Source organism: Esox lucius, chromosome 19 (assembly GCF_011004845.1).
Source record: "Esox lucius isolate fEsoLuc1 chromosome 19, fEsoLuc1.pri, whole genome shotgun sequence".
NCBI classification, from domain to species: Eukaryota; Metazoa; Chordata; class Actinopteri; order Esociformes; family Esocidae; genus Esox; species Esox lucius.
In genome coordinates, this window is record NC_047587.1 from 32,848,302 (window position 1) to 32,869,484 (window position 21,183).

Consider the following 21,183-nt stretch of genomic DNA (forward strand, 5'->3'; position numbering starts at 1 on the left):
TGTTTTTGTGCCCTTTCTACACACTGACAATACTATTGTTGCACCTTGAAATATATATATAGCACCCTTTTGGTCAAATACACCTAGTTTCAAGGCTGTGGACCAAAACATTTTTATTTGATGTGGAATACTGATTATTTTTACCAAATATGCCCCCTGAATTAATATTAACCATGTTACATAATAAACATATACATTAATATGTTTATGTACAACTCCGGAAAAGTATATCATTAAGAGAAAGAATATGGACATTGTTTGGATATACAGCTCCGGAAAGAATTAAGAGACCACTGCATCTTTTTCTTTCCTTTACAAAAAAGTCGAAAAGAAAGGTTTTGAGTGAGGAACAGAAGGGTTAAAATTAAGAGACCACTGCACCTTTTTCTTTCCTTTCCAAAAAGGTTTAAAAGGAAAGTTTTTAGTGAGGAACAGAAGTGTACAATTTGCAGTGGTCTCTTAATTTTAACCCTTCTGTTCCTCACTCACAACCTTTCTTTTCAACTTTTTTGTAAAGGAAAGAAAAAGATGCAGTGGTCTCTTAATTATTTCCGGAGCTGTATATCCAAACAATGTCCATATTCTTTCTCTTAATGATATACTACACTATAGTAGTAGAACAAAACAATAGTAATTTCCCATTTTCCCAAACAATGCAAAAATAAACAACTATTAAAAGAACATGCATACTGTTAATAAACTATGCACATTTATCGTAAGCTACCCCTGAGGGCATTTTCCATATTGGACTTTGCAATTAAACAGGGGCAGACTGTGACCTCAACTCAGCCCAGACATTTCTGACACACATAGTCAAATGGGCTGGTACCACCACTATTTTGTGGCAGTGTGTGAAATAAGACTGTAGCCCATTAGCCAGTTTCTGATAATTCTACACAAAATACTAAGTAACATTTCTTAACAGGCCCTTTTTGTTTTAAAGGAAAAACCCACCAAGACTTTACCTACATGGCCCTATGGGCAGTCTTTTTCCGATTGGAAGACCTTTTATGTTAGTATTCCATCCATCACACCAGTGACCTTTAGGAGGGGAACTGTAAGCGGCCCCACTGCAGACTGTGAAGGACCGGAAAGAGAGGGTGTATTTTTGGCAGACTTCATAAATGTGTCTTCTGCTCAATTCTCTTGGTTATGAATCTGGCATGTTTAAACCCTTCAGATTTCCTAAAAAGTTTTTTTTTCCCTACCAATAAGATTACTACACTATCACTGGTTAAATATTAAATATTTGCTTAAGAAAATAAAGTCTAAAAACCATAGTGCGCCTCTTTTGAGTTTGAATATTATTCTAATGTCAGCACTTCTCCATATGTTAGTCTTTCTGGTGTGTTGAAATGGTGGTGTTTGCTCTAGTCATATAAGACAATCTTGTTCCAAGACACATCTGCCCAAATTAAGAATTACTGATGCAATAGATGTCGGCTTGATAGGCTTTTAGTTTAGCAATCAATCATCTCACCGTCTATCGTGTTCTGCACAAGTTATAATGTTGTGGGACAGCTGAGCACGCTGGCATAACTGCAAAGACTTACTGTCCTTTAAAAAATCTGGGGCATCTGAATGGCGCAGAGGAAAACTCACTCAGTTGCAAGACTATGGTTTGAATCCACCTCATGGATTCGCCCTGAGTTTCACAGAGGGTGATGCAATTGACCAGCACTGTCCAGGTTTGGAGGATGAGTGTAATCTAAATCACTGGTTCTCAAACAAGTGTATGTGTACCACTGCTGGTACATGGTGCTCCCTTTAGTGGATATATATATTCAGAGAAGTATTCTCTGAGGTGGTATGCAGTGTATTTGAGATCCACTGATCTAGAAAGAAGGTTGAAGAGGATGTTTCTTCCACTGCATAAGGATTCTGGTGTATTCCTGGTTGAGTGAGCTGCCTGATAAGATCCACAACGGGATTGGATGTGTTTTGGAAAACACAAACAGCATCTCAAAAAATTAGTAGAACGAAGAACATTGTGTTCATTGTGATTATGTTCCTACAGTAGCTAGCACTAATTGGGACATGTTTAGGCTATTAGTTTCTCTAATTACTTTTAAAGTGACTGGTTCAGGCTACCTTAGATGAAATATTTGTTCACATTATCAAATGTCTCAGAAATACTGCTACATTTTTGGTACGCTTCACATTATTTTGATGACCAAAAATTTTAAGATGACAAAAACTTTATATTAAAGTCACCGCTATGTAATGATATGGTAACTCGCACTCAGGGTTGAGTAGGTTATTTTTTAAATGTAATCTGTTACAGTTACAAGTTACTTGTCCACAATGGTAATCGGTTACGTATCTTTTTGATTACTCAAACTCAGTAACTTAATCGGATTACTTTGAATTACTTTAATATAATTCAAAGTATTTGAATGATATAATACAAATAGGAATAGCAATACCCTATAGCCAACTGAACACATTTTGCGGGATCAATCAATGTAAGGGTTTACATTGCTGGCCAAAAACGTAATTCCCATTTTACCCTATGGGTTTTATAGACTACAGTGTCTTTGGTAATGGGTTTCTAAACCATTGCTTTTTACTTCAACATGATTGGGCTACATCTCTACATTACATGCTAAAGGTCTGTCAGGTATTCAGTCATTCCAATTAATAAAATAAACCTCGATCTTCCTGAATCTGACTTTATCTGAACATAACCCAAAATCTAATGATGCTTAAGCCTGTTCTGTCACTTGTGTTTTATTCATGTTTTTAATTGCTTCAAAACATTGTTGAAAATAAATGGTAAGTTGCTACACAACCAACATTGTCAAAATGTTGCAGTAACCTCCAGCAGGCGAATGCATGCAATCGTGAACACCCACATACAAATAAGATTTACCCGCGGGTAACCTGCGATCATTAGGGCCACCAGTGATGGATTTTCAAAACACAAATGTAAGGAATAAACTGTGATTATGAACCTGAACTCATAGCTTAAATTAAATTATTACCAATGAACAAAATTTGCAGAGATGCAAAGCAGGCAGAATCACATGGCCTACCTGTATGGACTGGGTTAATATGGCGGAGTCAAATGCAAATAATCATCCTTTGGTAGAGTGCTTCCCAACACACCTTTTCTCCTAAAACGTAGGGGTAAATTCCATATAATGTTTTATCTTGAAGGCAGCGCCATATTACAGCTATATAAACAATAGTTGCCTAATCTATTAAACAATTAATGTAAAAGTTATTCGATGCAACTCGTCCTGGCTGTGTTGTTCGGTGCATTTGACAAATAAACCTTGAAACTTCAAAAAGATATAACACCTGGTAGGCCTATTGCCTATCATTGTTCTAAGAATTATGCGTCGAGAAAATAACTAAATTAAGTTTTATACGACTCGGCTAATATTATCGAAGATATACTCTGTTTTTAACAGCCATCCAAACAACAAAAAACGGATACATTTAAACCAGCGGTCACTAAACTGGTTATGCGCGTCCAACTTTGTGCGCATGATCACACACAACTGAGGCACGCAATTAATATTTTGGTTCCAACTATGTTTTTATAACATTAAATAATAAACTCATACATACAACCAAGCGTGCCGCACAAGCCCTGAAAAGTGAAGCCAAAACGATCGCCCCCTGGTGAGTGGTCCCAGTATAGGTCATAAATCGCCCCCTGGTGAGTCTCGATCGCCCCCTGGTGAGTGGTCCCAGTATAGGTCATAAACCCCGCCCTCCCCATGTTATTCAATGGGACGCGAGACCAACTAAACAATTAAATTACCCTTCAAATATCTTTTTTCCGAAGCTGGTTTCTGTCATTTACTGTAGTTTGTATCACGCTAATGTAAATTCAAGAGTTTGTTTTTAAAATAAGTTTGTTTTTAGTTAGTTATTTAATGCTCTAAAAACGGTGGTGTGACGTCGTGATTCACAGCTGTGATTGACAGCTATCTGAGCCGAGGAGCCACTGAATCTTCGGAGGACTGAGGAGATTGGAACTTTACATTTAATCTCTAAATTTCTATAATTGATATAATTTCACACGGACATAATGGGTTGTTCTGCAGTACATTGTGCTAACCGATCTGGCATTTCCAATCGATCTTTGAATTTTTTTCGGTAAGTTAAATTTATAAGCTATTTAATTAGTAAATAAATGTAATGGGCTAGCTAACGTTAGCTAAAAGACAACAAGCCTCGTTAATAGCCATGTTAATAGCTAGCAGGTGATCGTTAGCTAGAAGTTACCAATTATTTTTGTATTAGGCCTATTCTAAATGAAGGTTAAACATGATGTAAGTTAGGCTATAACATATCGTCTAGGTTTAACAAGCAAAGGTTGTACTGTACTTGGACTTGCGATTGATTACGGTATGCGAAATTCTGCGAGGGAGAGTGAGGGCGGGGCACAGGGGTGGGGCCGTTGATTTCGCGGCTTTACTTCCTTCTCGCTACTGCGCATAACTACTGCGCAGAACTGGTCCCAAGATCGCTATCTGCGCAGACGCAAGTCCAAGATGTCAGCGCCGTATCAGGACACTGGTGGCTTCATTTTTCACCAATGGAAAAGAGCGAAAGGGCGTTGTCCATTATTTATACAGTCTATGCATACAACCTGTCAAAATTATTTCGAGCAACTATTCTTTTTCAATTGAAGTAATCCAAAAGTAATCATAAATTTTTTTCAGAAGTATCTGTAATCCGATTACAATATTTGTTGGTAACGTAACTGATTATAGTACTGTTTTTTGGACTCTGCTCGCACTAAGCCTAACTGTCATGCCAGGGTTATACACTCACCTAAAGGATTATTAGGAACACCTGTTAAATTTTTCATTAATGCAATTATCTAATCAACCAATCACATGGCAGTTGCTTCAATGCATTTAGGGGGGTGGTCCTGGTCAAGACAATCTCCTGAACTCCAAACTGAATGTCAGCAACTTTGACTGAAATAACCACTCGTTACAACCGAGGTTTGCAGCGAAGCATTTGTGAAGCCACAACACGCACAACCTTGAGGCGGATGGGCTACAACAGCAGAAGACCCCACCGGGTACCACTCATCTCCACTACAAATAGGGAAAAGAGGCTACAATTTGCATGAGCTCACCAAAATTGGACAGTTGAAGACTGGAAGAATGTTGCCTAGTCTGATGAGTCTCAATTTCTGTTGAGACATTCAGATGGTAGAGTCAGAATTTGGCGTAAACAGAATGAGAACAGGGATCCATCATGCCTTGTTACCACTGTGCAGGCTGGTGGTGGTGGTGTAATGGTGTGGGGGATGTTTTCTTGGCACACTTTAGGCCCCTTAGTGCCAATTGGGCATCGTTTAAATGCCACGGCCTACCTGAGCATTGTTTCTGACCATGTCCATCCCTTTATGACCACCATGTACCCATCCTCTGATGGCTACTTCCAGCAGGATAATGCACCATGTCACAAAGCTCGAATCATTTCAAATTGGTTTCTTGAACATGACAATGAGTTCACTGTACTGAAATGGCCCCCACAGTCACCAGATCCCAACCCAATAGAGCATCTTTGGGATGTGGTGGAACGGGAGCTTCGTGCCCTGGATGTGCATCCCACAAATCTCCATCAACTGCAAGATGCTATCCTATCAATATGGGCCAACATTTCTAAAGAATGCTTTCAGCACCTTGTTGAATCAATGCCACGTAGAATTAAGGCAGTTCTGAAGGTGAAAGGGGGTCACACACAGTATTAGTATGGTGTTCCTAATAAACCTTTAGGTGAGTGTATACTGTACACTGTGCGCAATAGCCTGGGAACAAGGTTAGGTATACACAGGTGTCTGGTAGTTTTATGTTCAAATGTTTGTCCTTCCCTTCATCAATATGAATATATTTGCACTGTAATATGAATATGTTTTACACTCTTTAAACATCTGTGTTTTTTGATAGCATTTAGATTAATATTTTTCACAAAAACAAACACTACAGTATAGACCAGAACATTTTAGAGGGAGTCATTTTGTCTTTTAATGTTTTGGTCTTCATGGGCATGTGCAGTTAGTTCTTTTGAAATACATATTATATAGGCCTATCTACAGACACTAAATTGAATTTATCTCTGGTTCATGAGTGTGGAAAAACAGAAAACTATGTTCCAAGATGCAGCTGTTGACCAATAGATTGGTACTGTATAAGCAGATCTCTTCACACTCGGTACAAAAATGTAATGCACCTGTCAACCCAAGAGCATTTACCTACCATATGATTGAGCTCACTTCAAAAGACACTGCCCTTTTAAATAGGGTACATACTGTAACCAATATTATAAAATATGTGGTCAGTACCATAAATTTGTACAGAGAAACCTGATCGCTAACATGTTTGAACATTGTGAACCATGAACTCTAACCAACTGTAGCTGTTGGTTGAGGTCAGGGAAGCACAGCTGCAACTGCTTGTCAAGGGCTTTTACCAGCGTCCTGTGTGAAGATTAACGCACCCTTTTAGCTCTGCAGTCAAACATGCAGACACATTTAGCCACAGAGAGAAATACAATGACCAAATTTTTAAAAGGCCAGTCATTCAGAAGCTATTCTTATCATGCTGACAGATTATGTTAAGCTAACAGGACAATACATATTTTCTTGAATAGCTTCAGTTGTCATCTACAGTATAAATAGGAAGTTTGCTTGTGTCTGTTGGCTACATTTCAAACATTAAGTTTAGGAAATTACTGTAGAGAGCAGTGTGCTTTGTTCACCCTTTGAAGCCACGCGGCTCCGGTAGTTCAGTAGGAGTTTTAATTCTGTTCAGTGGTCCATGCGTAGTTGCTCTTTTCTTAGATCCTTACATGACCTGTGGTTATCTTAGTTTTTTTCATTTTTAGTTGTATTGCTATTTATATGATAATAATAATAACAATCCATCATGACTTCTGCCATGGTGTATTTTCCGTCATTTAGAATTTTCTTAGAACTAATTTCACCTCAATTCTAATATCTGGTTACGTTTGGCCTTCAGGTAGCGCTATAGTACAAGAAATACCATTTGTGCAAGCTCATTGGCTCTTAGTGGTCATATTGTTTTAGCAGGCCACTGGACAATATAGTTTACAGTGTGCACAATTTAAGCTTACATACAATGTTTTATAGTGTTCAGATGAACTGTTCCAGTGGGGTGGTACAGAACATCATGGACATTTTTTTGGTTAATTTTTTAAATAACTTGAAAACTTAAATTATGTAATGTTTTGGAAAGTGGGCTAAAGAGTGGAGGTGCAAATTGTGGAGAAATTGGATCATATGTTGAGCCAGTTTTTCTCCCAATTTAATGATGACACATTTTCAATTACAGCCTTACTTCATAACAAAACCTTTTTTGCAGGTTCAGTAAAGACAAGGATCAAGACAAGCCTTCCAGTACACATCTAAGTACGGTACACGTGTTTGATTATCAGCTGATAGGACCCATTGTGCTTGCCAGTGCACAATCCGTAAAAGTTACCTCAGTGCAGCATTGTGCCTGTTACATCACACAGTACAGTAGTCAGAACATCATTTGAATCTGTTTTTTTAAATAGCATTTATGACCATACATTCCTCTTTAGCTAGAAAAACATTGGAAGGACCAGATCCGCTATTAAAGGACAATTTCACTAAATAAATACAGTTGCTCAGACCTACATTTTTTTTGTCTGATGTCATTTATATAATTGAAATTGACTTTCATTGTCTTTTATGTAATGTTAGTTGATAAGAAACCTAAAGAAGTTAGTTGATAAGTAACCTAAAGAATTAGAAGCCAGAAAAAATACAGCTGAGAAAGTTGAATTTGGGAAAATGTTAAACCGAATTTATAGGGCATATATGTTCTAGCACCATAAACAATTCAAATTTGACCTTAACAATTGAACTGTGCTCCTAAACGTAATTGAGTGCACCTAGATTTTTACAAGGAGTAAAAAAATGCCACATACAGCTCTTATTTGTGCTAGCAGTGTGACCAAGAGGGGGGTCCTTTTTGGAAGGACTTGAGGAACCGTGTTTTAATGTGAGAATGGTGTTACCTTTTCTATCCTGTTGTCTCCATCATACTGTGCTATTTGTTGTCTGTTTCTCTCTTTCCTTGTGTCTCCATTACATTGTATTATATGTTGTCTGTCTCTGCGTCTTTCCTGGTCTCTCCATTAAATTTCACTCTCACTGTTTGTCTTAAGTCTGGGTTGTCTCTTTGGAGTGGGGAACATCAGACTGTACCTGCTTGATTTGAGTTTGGCAAAATCTACATTTGCTATAAACTCTTCAGAGAGGAATGTGGCTGAGCCTGGGTGGCAGGCCTGGATGCCTTTCATGAGATTAGCTCCCACACCAGAGAAACGCTGGTCAAGCTCTTTAAGTATTTCAGCAAGACAGATGCTGAAAAAAGAGGACACACACTCTAATGTGTCAAAGAAGTCACTGGCTTCTGTGACTGCTTAGCAGGTATAACATAAAACCAGGTTAAGTTCATGTGCATAACAGTGGACATGTATTGCTTCTGGGTGCTTGGCACAGAAGAGCCTGTACGACCCAACTACACTGCTCATATCTGACACACCATCACCAGCCACACGCTGCAGGTTCTGAAGGCCATTGGACACCAGCGTTTGTTCTGTTGCTTCAGTGATGGACTCTGCATCAAACCCTCTCAACTTGTCAAGTTTAAGGAAACATTCCTTTAATGTGCCTTCAGGTGTAACATACCGCACAAACGCAAGCTGTTCACTATGCCCATCTCTGGCCTCTTCTGCCATTATAGAAACCATTTGAAGTGCTGTAAGTTCTTTAGCAATTATTGCAGCTTTGAATCATCTCATTTTGAGAGACTGGGGACAAGTAGGTGCTGTTAGAAGGAGCCTTGTAATTTTGGAGGAATGGATCAAATTGTGCTAGGAGGTTGATGATCTTGAGAATGTTCCACTGGTTGTTACTTGACTCTGTCTCATCGCGGCCATGAAAGGGTACACCCTGTTTCACTAAAAGTGCAGTGACTGCCACTATGCGATGGATGTACTTTCGCCTCTCCTGAATCTCACTCACATTTGCAGCTTGCATTTTTTCTACAATGTTTCCGTGCTCTAGACTAGTCTTATAACATTTCCAAGACATCACTGTGGCTTTGTGGATTGCTGTTTACTCATCTTCACTGAATGATTCCAGAGCTCTGTTTCAATTTGAGTACCCTAAGCTAATTAATGCATCCTGGTTGTTTCTGCTGTGTTCTACAGGATAAACAGAATATTGAATTTTTCTCAATCAAGTTTTCTAGCCAAATATTTCAAAATAAGAAATCTCCAAAATCAGAGATGGTCCTACCAGTTGCCCCTGCCTGCTGCTGCTCTAGGTCTTTAATTGGCCTGCTGTTCTCATCTGCCCTCACTCTTGTCTCATCTGCAAAGTAAACAAGTAGAAATGCAACATGTCAGTAGGTACTATACAGTTGTGCTCAAAAGTTTGCATACCCTTGGTGAATTGGTAACATATGTACCCTTTGTAAAAAAACAACAACAAAAAAACATGGACAACATTTCTTATGGGATTCACATTTAACTGCAGGTCATAACAGAATGGCACAATCATAAAACAAAACATGGTAACAAAGAAAAAAATGAACTGTCCCTTGTTCAAAAGTCTGCATACCCTTAGTTCTTAATACTGTGTACTGCCCCCTTTAGCATCAATGACAGTGTTCAGTCTTTTGTAATAGTTGTCTAAGAGGCCCTGAATTCTTGCAGGTGGTACAGCTGCCCATTCATCTTGGCAAAATTCCTCCAGGTCATGCAAAGTCTTTTGTCGTCTTGCATGAACCGCACGTTTGAGATCTCCGTGGAGTGGCTCGATGATATTAAGGTCAGGAGACTGTGATGGCCACTCCAGAACCTTCACCTTTTTCTATTGTAAAATTTGGATGGACAATGTGGCTTTGTGCTTAGGGTCATTGTCGTGCTGGAAAGTCCAAGAGTGTCCCATGTGCAGCTTTCGTGCAGAAGAATGCAAATTGTCTTTTGTGCAGAAGAATGCAAAGATTCCCCGTGCCTTTAGAACTCACACACCCACAAAACATCAGTGAGCCAACGCTTCACAGTGGGGATGGTATTCTGTTCACTATAGGCCTTGTTGACCCCTCTCCACACATAGCGCTTATATTTGTGATGATAAAGCTCCATTTTGGTCTTGTCACTCCAAATAACAATGTGACAGAAGTTGTGAGGCATGTCCAGGTGTTGTCAGGCATATTGTAACCAGGCTTTTTTTGTGGCATTGGCACAGTAAAGGATTCTTTCTATGCGCAAATCGACCATGCAGCTAATTTTTGTTCAAGTATCGTCGTATTGTGCTCCTTGAAACAACCACACAACCTTTTTCCAGAGCAGCCTGTATTTCTCCTGAGGTTACCTGTGGGTTTGTCTTTGTATCCCGAACAATTCTTCTGGCAGTTTTGGCTGAAATCTTTCTTGATCTACTTGACCTTGGTTTGGTATCAAGAGATCCCCAAATGTTCCACTTCTTAGGTGATTGAACAGTACTGACTGGCATTTGCAAGGTTTGGATATCTTTTAATATCCTTTTCCATTACCTTGTTACACAGGTCTTTTGACAGTTATTTTCAGTTATAAAATCAATGCCACAATTTCTGCCACGGTATGCAAACTTAAAAATGTTTATGCTTTTGCATATTATGAAAATATTACTTTAGTATGTGGTAGCCCATTGCAGCTCTCCAATTTGGCAGCATTGGGTTGAAAGCAGAAGTCTAATTTCAGTTGAATGTAGCCTGCCCTGCAGTGGTCCAGGTTTGGGTGATGTTTCCATGTGCTGAGGGAGCATGGACTGAATTCGGCCCATTTTGTTTTTGCAAAGACTCTCATCTCTAGCTTTCCCCCATCTCTCTCTTAATAAAACCAATTATTTATTTTATGACTAGACAATTAAACCTGAAGGAAATTATATATTTAGCCTAGTGTTAACTGGAACATAGGATGCAGAGTTGATTCTTTAATGGTAAAAAACTCTAGAATACTATGATTTAAAAAATAATATACATATTTGTATATGAACACATTTTGTTACTATAAGGAAACTATTTTAGATTTAAACAAAACTTCCTTGTCATGGTGTACATATAGTCTTATTTTTGTATATATTTTTGTATTTACATGTGGGGCTGAGCAAGGGATTTGCCCAGGAAGCCACACAAGCTAGAACAGCCACTATGAAAGAATATTCTGTGACCGCACTGATTTTTTTCATGGATAATGACAAATGGCTAAATGCGGTTTTAGGTAATAATTTACCATTTCCATGAATGTTCGTCTCTGACCCCCGATCTCATTCCCAATCATTCAGTTTCAGTGGATGACCTCCTCTGAGCAAAGTCATAGTCATTACACTTACTTTGTATTTTTGGATAATGGATTTACCAGTGCTGAGGAGGATGTTCAAAGTTTTTTTATTCCAACACTCACAGGCTTTTTTTGGAAGCTCCTTGGTCTTCATGGTGTGGTTGTTCAAATATTCTCTCAGACATTATCTGAAGCCTTCTCAAAGGAGAACTTTCATTTTGAACAGATGGAGAAGAGGGTCAAAAGCTGGAGAACTTGAAGGAAAAATGTATTATGCAGGAAATATAATGTGATGTAATACTGTATATTTGGGTTGAGTTAATCTAGATGAAGGGTAATGAAAACGACAACCTGTCTATCTGTGGCTTAACTTTTTTTGACCTTGGTGAGTTTACTATGCAATATTGTAAAAAGAGTAAGGAACAATTCATAAAGAAATTTCCAAGTGACTCTTCTTGGCAATGTGTAATGCAAGTTAAAACAATTACATTAACTTTCTCTTTTGTAATTGCATTGACAATATATCATGGCTAAGTTGCTGTATCCAGGCACTTTGTGATGCATCATTTAAAAACAACAGCTTGTGGTGGTGGTATGTTGGCCATATAACCACACCTTGTGCCTTATTGCTTATGTACCACAGCAGTACCATTGTAAAGAGGTCATGCATTAATAGAGTCCAAAGGAAAAGTATAGGCTGAGTTAGAAGCTAAGATCAAACAAAAATTAAGAAAATAAATTAACAAAAACAATGAGGATAAAACGTCAATTCACAATCCGTGGTCTGAGATTAATATGAGTTTATCCGACCCATTATTTGACCATTTGCACTCCGCTCCAGCAGGTGGCATAGTGCGAACGATCCGACGCACTAGGCATGTGGTGCCTCCATCTACGTGGTCGTTTCTCTTGTCACTAATATAGAGGTTTGTTAGCGCCATAATCGTTCCAGCGCATGTTTTTGAACAACCAGAGAGTGAACCACGTTACCAAATTGTACATTGGGGAAAATGCACAAAATAGAGTTGTTAAGATTGATTTTCAATCCTCGATTTACAGCGTCTCCTGGGCTATTCAGAGTCGTTGAAAAAACCATAACAGACTATCAAGGAAAAGAGTCCATATCTAACGAAGAGAATGGACGTCTTCAGAAGCTGCTTGATATCCTCCTTAAACCTGAGATAAAGTTACAAAGAACAGGTTTGTCACTACGACTCTAAAGTTGAATTTTTATGAAACTATTGTCTGTGTATTTGGTAAACATTGCAACGTAATTAGTTTAAAATATAGAATAATTTCCACAAGTGTGCACATCTATAGTTCAGTGGTGAACGCCACAAATGTAATCAGCGTCTTAAGAGCAACCTTGAAGAAACACTTCCGGATCACGAAAATGAGGACATTTTCAAAATAAAAGAGACCAACCTATTACTTCAAAACTGACATAAAATCAGTTTATTAATTGTTTAAGAAAATGTATCCCTCAAAACATGGACAACAATTCATATTTGATCATATTCAAGAGTAATTTCCAAAGTCAAAATTCAGACAGTGCGAGTGACTGAATATGGAATACATATTGACTCACAACTCAAAAACTATTGAATGTTCCACAGACAAAGAAATGTAGGAAATGTTCAGGACAGTGTGTTAGAGTAAGTCAAACCTGTCTAATTATGAGGAATGGTGTGCTACATCTAGCAACACAATATTTTACACACTCTCTTTAGCCCCCAATACAAAACACTATTATAGACTGTACATGTACATATTGCCCTATACAGAAAATTATATTTTATATGCCACAGTGAATGTATTGTATGAAATGTTCAGGAGACTGAATAGGGTGATGTGTTGCAATGGGGGAGAAGGAAAGTATAGTGTTGCTGGATTTAGTACAACAAGCCCATATATAAGTAATGAACAGCAGCAAATTAACAAGAATTACATCATCAAGGATTCAACTCATTTTTAAAATATGACATTTTTACAACAATAATTTACTCCATCTCCATGTGCTCCACCCTAGATTAATCCTTTGTGAAGTTTACAATATACACTAAGCAAAGAGGCAAAATGATTCATTTAATATTGTTAATATCGCGGTTTTCCGCGAACTTCTATTTTGAAGGCATAAACCGGAAGTCTTATTGTTGATACGGAATCTCTAATGTTGCCAATATGACGATACTATAATGTACCAGCAGAAATCACAGACAATTAGTTTACAGCCGCCGCTCGCAGAACCAGGAATGGTTTCATTTGCTCGTCGGAAATAGGAAGTGGGTAGTGGGCTTGTCCCGTCTGCTTATATTACTAGTTTGCTAAAATACTACATAAAATGGCTATCTTGTGCAACGGCAAAACTGAATGAAAAAGGGTTTTACTGTATGTCTTTGATATTGAATTCACGATTCAAAACAGATTTTGGCCAAATTTAAAATATATATTTTGACCGTTTGGGAATTTGAAGAAAATAAACAATTTATTCTGTTAAATGTAATTTAATTAACAAAATCTAAAATATTTCTATTTGATTTTGTTCACGCCAGGAAGTGTGCTTCCCGAATATTCATAAGGCTCGTATAGAATATTTACATGGCTTATTAAGGTGTGTATTTAAAGTCTAGTTTGGCAGCACAAAATGCAGAATGGACTGTGTGAATGTGACAGGAAGACTAACATGTTGGGTAAGATTCAAAAGATATCTTGAAGTTAGTATGCCTAGTACATACAAACTTCTCAACTGAGCGAGGTTAGCTTGCACTAGCTTTTAAGCTAGCAAGGTGCCTACTGACTAGCTGGCAGGCTGGCTAGCTAGCCCTTCCTGGTTATTGACTGTAGTAACATAATCTATTAATAGCTGGTGAGTCCCTCAACTTAAAAAAAGATTAAGCTTCCTGACGTGAGATACTGGCTGTGGAAGTGTTACTAACAGTAACTTGAATCTTTCAAGCTATACGATCCAAATTCACCTTGTTTTACACCATGTTCAGGCTATCCCACCCTATCATTTAAAAAATGTCTATTGATTGAGTGGCGCATTGGTAAAGTTGCTGTGTCATTGCAAGACAAGGGTTCAAATTCTGCCCACTGGGTTAGCTCAGGCTCCCATTGAGGTGGTAGAATTGTCTAGCACTGTCTGGGTTAAAAATAGAACATGGTTTCTTGCCTTGTCACTTTAGCTACTTCTTGCGGCAATGTGGGCATCTATGAGCTCAGTTGAGCTAGCAGGGAGGTGAGTGTGTTCCTTTAAAAATGAACTGATTCATTCTGCAATACAAAAAATGTATCGTGTATTTAGATGAAATGGATATGTAGAAGGATGTGAATACTTTTGGCTGCAACTGTACAACTAACATTTTTGCTATAGTTACTAATGAAGATGTATTTATTTTTGCTCTATTCATCTGATATTTAATGGGGGACAAAGTAGCGCAGTGGCTTAAGTCACAGTCACCCGTGGCCTGGCTGGTCCAGTGGGCTGGTGTCTCCAAAGCATGTGCTGCTGCTGTGTGAGTTCAGTTCCGGCCTTGTACTTTCAGCAAAATAAGGCATAGCCTAAACATATGAAATAAACTTGGTTTGGCATCTCTAGTGTGAGCTGTTCAAGAGATATTAGTTAATTTTTGAAGTATGCAAATAATCTTGGCCAATGAAAGTTTTTGAGAATTTATAAATTGGGATAGCCTTAACAGGTGAAACAAATTATATTTTGTGTCTATCTTGAAAGGTTCAAGAGTTACTGTTAATGGATATATTTATGCAAATTAGTCTAAGTAATATAGTCATGGTCAATAAATAGTATTGCCTAAACATGTAAAGTTTATTTGATGTCTAGCTTGAGCTGTTCAAGAGTTACTGTTATTAAAATTTCTGTAGCAGGTATCTCTGGTGGGGAAGCTTTGTATTTTAGCTGGTTGTGGGACTTCCACCAGCTATTACCAACTGGCATTTCTATATTCAGTAACCAGGTAGCGTCCATAACACTGGAATTTCACAGGACACATTCATGCTTTGTAGCACGTACAGGTCAAACATTCTGGAATCAAACTCAACAATTTAGTGAAAATGCCCCAAAATATGAATTTTCCTCAGCTTTCTTGTTTTTTTGTGTGTGTTAATTTTGGAATATTCGGTTGCAATTTTTGTTAATGTCAAATCCTTAGGGTCAGCCCTAATTATAGGAAACAAATGCCTTCCATGTATAACACTATGCTTTAAGGTTTAACTTTCTGCAAAGCGTTACGTGTCATTGTGCCTCTAAACCAGACAGTTTCTTTAGTGTCTCACTGTCTCCCACACTTCATTGTTACAACTAACGAACCAATCATAAAGGCTGAATTACATTAATACTGGGTTTCCCATAGACTCTTGTCAGTGCTTACATACTAATCCGTTTCTCTCTCCCCTTAGACCTTCAACAGCTCAGATGCTCCAAAGAGATTTCCAGAGAAAAAAAGCAATGTGACCACGAGGGGAGTCCTAGTTGGAAGCATGAAACCAAGGCCACACAGATTAAAGAAGAACAAGAGGATTTTACCATCAACCTGGGGAAAAAAGAACATCATGAGGCAAAGTATTGCCCACAATACCCTGTATTCACTCCTCCCTGTGTGAAACGGGAATTCAGTCATTACCCAACTCAGTCCTCCCATCTTAACAAAAGCTGTAGTGGAGAATGCAAAGATAATGACTCATTCACTGAACCATTAAAAACAGAAACACAAGAAGACTGTTCAGAAATAACCAGTGACTGTCAGACCCTCTCTGCAGTAAATGCTGGCTGTTCTGCAGCTCAGAGGGAAAAAAGACAATGTTCTCCTGGTCCTTGTTGCAAGGTGTGTGGAAGGCCTTGTCACTCCCTTGGGGCTTTATTAAGACATTGTCGAAAACATAGAAAAGATGAGGATCACATTTGTGGTGTGTGTGGACAGAGTTGTGAATCCCTAAATGGTGTCATGGATCACATATTACAAACTCACAGGACTCGATTTTGTGAAGTTTGTGGCAAAAGTTTTGATGCTGCTGTGCATCTGAAAAAGCATATGAGGACCCACACAGGCGAGAAACCATTTGCCTGTGACAACTGTGGCAGATGTTTTAGTAGTTCCGAACAGCTGAATTCACATACAAAGGCAGTCCACACAGGTGAGAAACCACATCAATGTCATGAATGTGGCAAATGTTTTACCCAGACTGGAAATCTGAATGCACATATGAGGATCCACACTGGAGAGAAACCATATCATTGTGTGGATTGTGGAAAAACATTCCGCCTTGGCCATTCTATGAAACTGCATATGATGACTCATACATTGGAGAAGCCATATCGCTGCCAGGAATGTGGCAATTCTTTCCGTAGAAGTGGACACTTGAAAAACCACATGACAATTCACACAGGGGAGAAATCACATGGTTGTTCTGAGTGTGGCAAACGTTTCCCCCAGAGTGCTAATCTACAAGTGCATATGAAGATGCACACAGGGGAGAAACCTCATCAATGTCAAATATGTAACAAATGTTTCAGCTTCCGCAATAATTTAAGCGTGCATATGAGAATTCATACCAATGACAAACCTTTTTGCTGCCAGGATTGTGGCCAAAGTTTCAGTCAGAGTTCCAATTTGAATAGGCACATGAGGAGACACAGAGGGGAGAAACCACATTACTGCAATGAATGTGGTAAGCTATTCTCCACAGGCTTTCAATTGAAGGAGCACCTGAAGGTCCACACAGGGGAGAAATCACACACATGTCCTACATGTTCAAAATGCTTTGGAAGCAGAGGAGCATTAAACAGTCATCAGAGACTACACACTCAGAAGAAGCCATATTGCTATGATTGTCTGAAGTGCTTCAGATCAGAGCAACGCCTGAGTGAACACATGGAGATAATGCACAAAATGACTGTATCCAGTGTGAGGGAAGGGGATTGATAGGCACATTGTGATGGTAATTCCATCGATAGGAACTCTTAAAGGAGTAAGTACAGAGACAAAATTCTCTTGGCACAATTAACAATTTATTTGCAAATAGAGAAACACGTCAAAAGCTTTTCAGAATAATCCTCTGAGGAAAATACATGACCAGTCCGTATTTATTACAGTTAAAAGGGGTGTGGTAAGATGCTGCCCAGCTGTCTTATGTCACACAGGTTTTACCCAAAGGGTCGGCTGCCCCCCCCCCCCCCACACCTTATCCTTCCTGCCCTAGATGTTTACTGTTGTGTTTACCCAAAGGGGCCAATTGCCCCTGATTCCCCCAAGGGCCACATTCCTAAGGAACAAAGGACAGATACCCTTATTGGTTTAGGCAGATAAACAGATGGCCAGAGTATCTAATGATCCTCTGATATTATGCAGACGTGTCACAAACAAAACCAGAGTTACATACCAGGTAATAGAAAAGCAGACATTTCTCAAATGTACATTAGTTCAAGAATTTCCATAGTAACATTCACCTTTATTTTTTATAAACACTGCCAATCATTTTAACCAGATGTTGACACCTGCTTTATGACAAAAGTCCTTACTCATTATTTTGACATATGTCATCTGAGCTGTGAAATTAGCCGAATGTGTTGCTCAGAGCTTTGTCTAGTAAGCATAATGTTAGGCATGGATTTAATCTGATCTTGTGTTGACCATTACAGTGTCATCCACAAATATTGGCTCACTTGGTAAATAGGAGCAAAAGGGCTGTGAATTTTTTTAAATGTATTGTTTTGTCCTCTTGGTCTTTCATTCAAAATATTATCAAATATCAAACCCTCAGTTGCTAATTGAAAGAATAAAATATTTTTCTCATATATGCGTACCACAATTTTTGGCACCCCTTAATTTAATACTTTGTGCAACTTTCCTTTGCCAAGATAGCTCTGAGTCTTCCTATGTGTATTGAGTTTGGAGAAAACATGGCAAGGGATCTGAGACCATTCCTTCAAATTGAATCCCTACGGATCCTTTAGATTCTGAGGTTCACTCTTGCAGACTCTCTACAGCTCATCCCACAGGGATGGGGTTTAGGTCAAGGGAGTGGGATGGCCATGGCAAAACCTGTGGTCAGTTGATTCTGTGGTCAGTGAACCTTTTTTGTGTTGGTTTTGAGGTGTGCTTTGGATCACCAACCAACCACGGCCCAGTTTCCAGGAAGGCAGTCAGGTTTTGACTTAATCTGCTGGTACTTGGAGTCCATGATACAATGTATCATAACAAGTCCAGGGCCTTTGGAAGAAAAACAGCCCCACAACATGAAACATCCACCACCAGTGGGGATGAGGTACTCTGCATATTTCTGCATATACCACCTCTGGTGTATTTTTCTCTCCCTTACAACTTGTAGTTATGTAGATAGTGTCTAACCCCAACTCAACCTTTCGAATGATTACAGTATTCTCTGGTCTATCCCATGGTGATGGATGACTATGGGAATTTGGCCTGTCACCTCATACTCCAGTGAAACAGGAAGTCATGGCTTACCACTGAAGTGTTTCTAATCACTCAGGTGTACATACATGTAAAATATAAATGGGAATATACTTCAGTTTGTGTGATCTAAGTCAGATCTGACTAAAATTAGGGCCAATGGTGCAATCTTTAGAAGAAAAACAGCAATGGTTTTACATGAAAACTAAACTTTAAAAGCAACTCAATCATAATCCTGATGTTTCTTTTAAATGCTTGCACATACTGTCAAACCACTGGACCACAAATGCCCTCATCATGCTAATAAACCAAAATATAGTATATAGTGTCATTTTAAATTGAATTCTGTGATTTACACTGAACAAAATTTGTAAATGCAACACTTGTTTTTGCCCCCATTTATCATGAGCTGAACTCAAAGATCTAAGACTTTCTCTATGTACACAAAAGACCTATAATACATCCACCTCACGGGTGTGGCATATCAAGACAGCATGATTATTGCACAGGTGTGCCTTAGGCTGGCCACAATAAAAGGCCACTCTAAAATGTGCAGAATTATTTGCTGATGTCAACGTTGTGGATCGAGTGGCCCATGGTGGCGGTGGGGTAATGGTATAGGCAGGCGTGTGTTATGGATGACGAACACAGGTGCATTTTATTGATGGCATTTTGAATGCACAGAGATACCGTGACGAGATCCTGAAGCCCATTCTTGTGCCATTCATCCATGACCATCAGCTCATGTTGCAGCATGATAATGCACGGCCCCATGTTGCAAGGATCTGTACACAATTCTTGGAAGCTGAAAACATCCCAGTTCTTGCATGGCCAGCATACTCACCAGACATGTCACCCATTGAGCATGTTTGGGATGCTCTGGATCAGCGTATACAACAGCGTGTTCCAACATTCATAAGGCCACAATCAACAACCTGATCTACTCTATGCAAAGGAGATGTGTTGCACTGTGTGAGGCAAATGGTTTTCGGAAACCCCAAATACAGTGAAACTGCACATTTTAAAGTGGCCTTTTATTGTAGCCAGCCTAAGGCACACCTGTGCAATAATCGTGCTGTCTAATCAGCATCTTGATATGCCATACCTGTGGGGTGGATGGATTATCTCGGCAAATGAGAAGTGCTCACTAACAGAGATTTAGACAGATTTGTGAACAATATTTAAGAGAAATAGGCCTTTTGTGTACATCAAGTCTTAGATCTTTGAGTTCAGCTCATGATAAATGGTTGCAAAAACAAAATGACACAAAATGTTGTGTCAAATTGAAAAGAGGATTTCAGATTTGTATCCAGTCAAAGTTACATAATTTGTGCAATTAGTGAGCTTAACAATTATAAATCAATACCTCAACACTACACCCCAGCCCAGGATAAGGTCCCTCATTAGAGTATTGATGTATTTAAGTACTGACTCAACCACAAAAACCAGAGGTTATTTATCTGTCATGTATAAGCATACATCTGTGCATAAACCATGTGTTTAGACATTACTCACAACCATAACTGGTGTAAATGTATAAACACTTGGTGAAAAAAAATGATTTGTCAAACAAGCTAAATGCTCTAAGATGACATTTGACCAATTAGTGACTTTTCCTACCCTCCCATTTTTATTTCCCTGTCATTTATCTCAATCGTCAGGACAGATGGTAGAATAAGGGAACTGCCTTTGAAAGTTAACCTAATTAATTGGATAAAATAGATCTTGTTAATGTTTGGTCTTCTCGTCAAGTATCTTAACTTATTTCATACCAACTGTGTATTTATGAGCCATGGAAAGTAGTCATTTACTCATGCCAAACCACCTAGTTAGATTTCAAGCTCTTGAACAGTTGAACAGCTAGTTATCATCAAGCAGTTTTCAAAGAATGATTTTATACCATAAGACAAAAAAAAATTATTTTTTTTTTCTTCTACCATACATTGCTTTCTTGGGACAGATTGTTTTACCTTCTAATGTGGCATGTTAATAGAATGAAACTGAGGGCTGTAAAAGTGTTAGGCTTAGCTACACTGACATTGTATATCCCAGTCAGCTGTGGTTGAGTTTCCAATGGCTCAAGGATAACAACTCAATGCAATGCTACTGAGTGCAGGGTTGCCAGACTTGATTGGTCAACTTTTGCTTGTAAACCATGTCTGCAATTATAGTTTTAACAAGCCCCTTTTTCACAAAGAAATCACTCTCTAACAATACTGAAACTATGGCCACATTCCTTATATGGTGACATTCACCGTACACCCTGTGCATTGACTCAAACAGCACCTTTTAAATGTCAACTTCACTACAGCACAGAAGCTATGCAATTCGCATGTGAACGCAAATCCTTCAGTATCAGAAATTGCTTGATGCTTTCACTTAACCTGTGACCATTCCAGATGAA

The 21,183-nt window shown here is 38.7% G+C and overlaps 1 protein-coding gene across 3 annotated transcripts; it reads left to right on the forward strand.

The window, feature by feature from the left end:
- Window positions 1-12,290: 12,290 nt before the first annotated feature.
- LOC105018624 (zinc finger protein 239-like) lies at window positions 12,291-17,485 on the forward strand. Of its 3 annotated transcripts, none has more exons than XM_010884218.3 (2): window positions 12,291-12,552; window positions 15,769-17,485. In XM_010884218.3, the coding sequence occupies exons 1-2, from the start codon at window positions 12,363-12,365 to the stop codon at window positions 17,289-17,291; spliced, it is 1,713 nt and encodes a 570-aa protein (XP_010882520.2). In that variant the 5' UTR covers window positions 12,291-12,362; the 3' UTR covers window positions 17,292-17,485. The 3 variants fall into 3 exon arrangements, with proteins under 3 accessions (XP_010882520.2, XP_019912322.2, XP_034144115.1); XM_020056763.2 differs by lacking the exon at window positions 12,291-12,552 and adding an exon at window positions 13,549-13,634; XM_034288224.1 differs by lacking the exon at window positions 12,291-12,552 and adding an exon at window positions 13,924-14,042.
- Window positions 17,486-21,183: the final 3,698 nt, after the last annotated feature.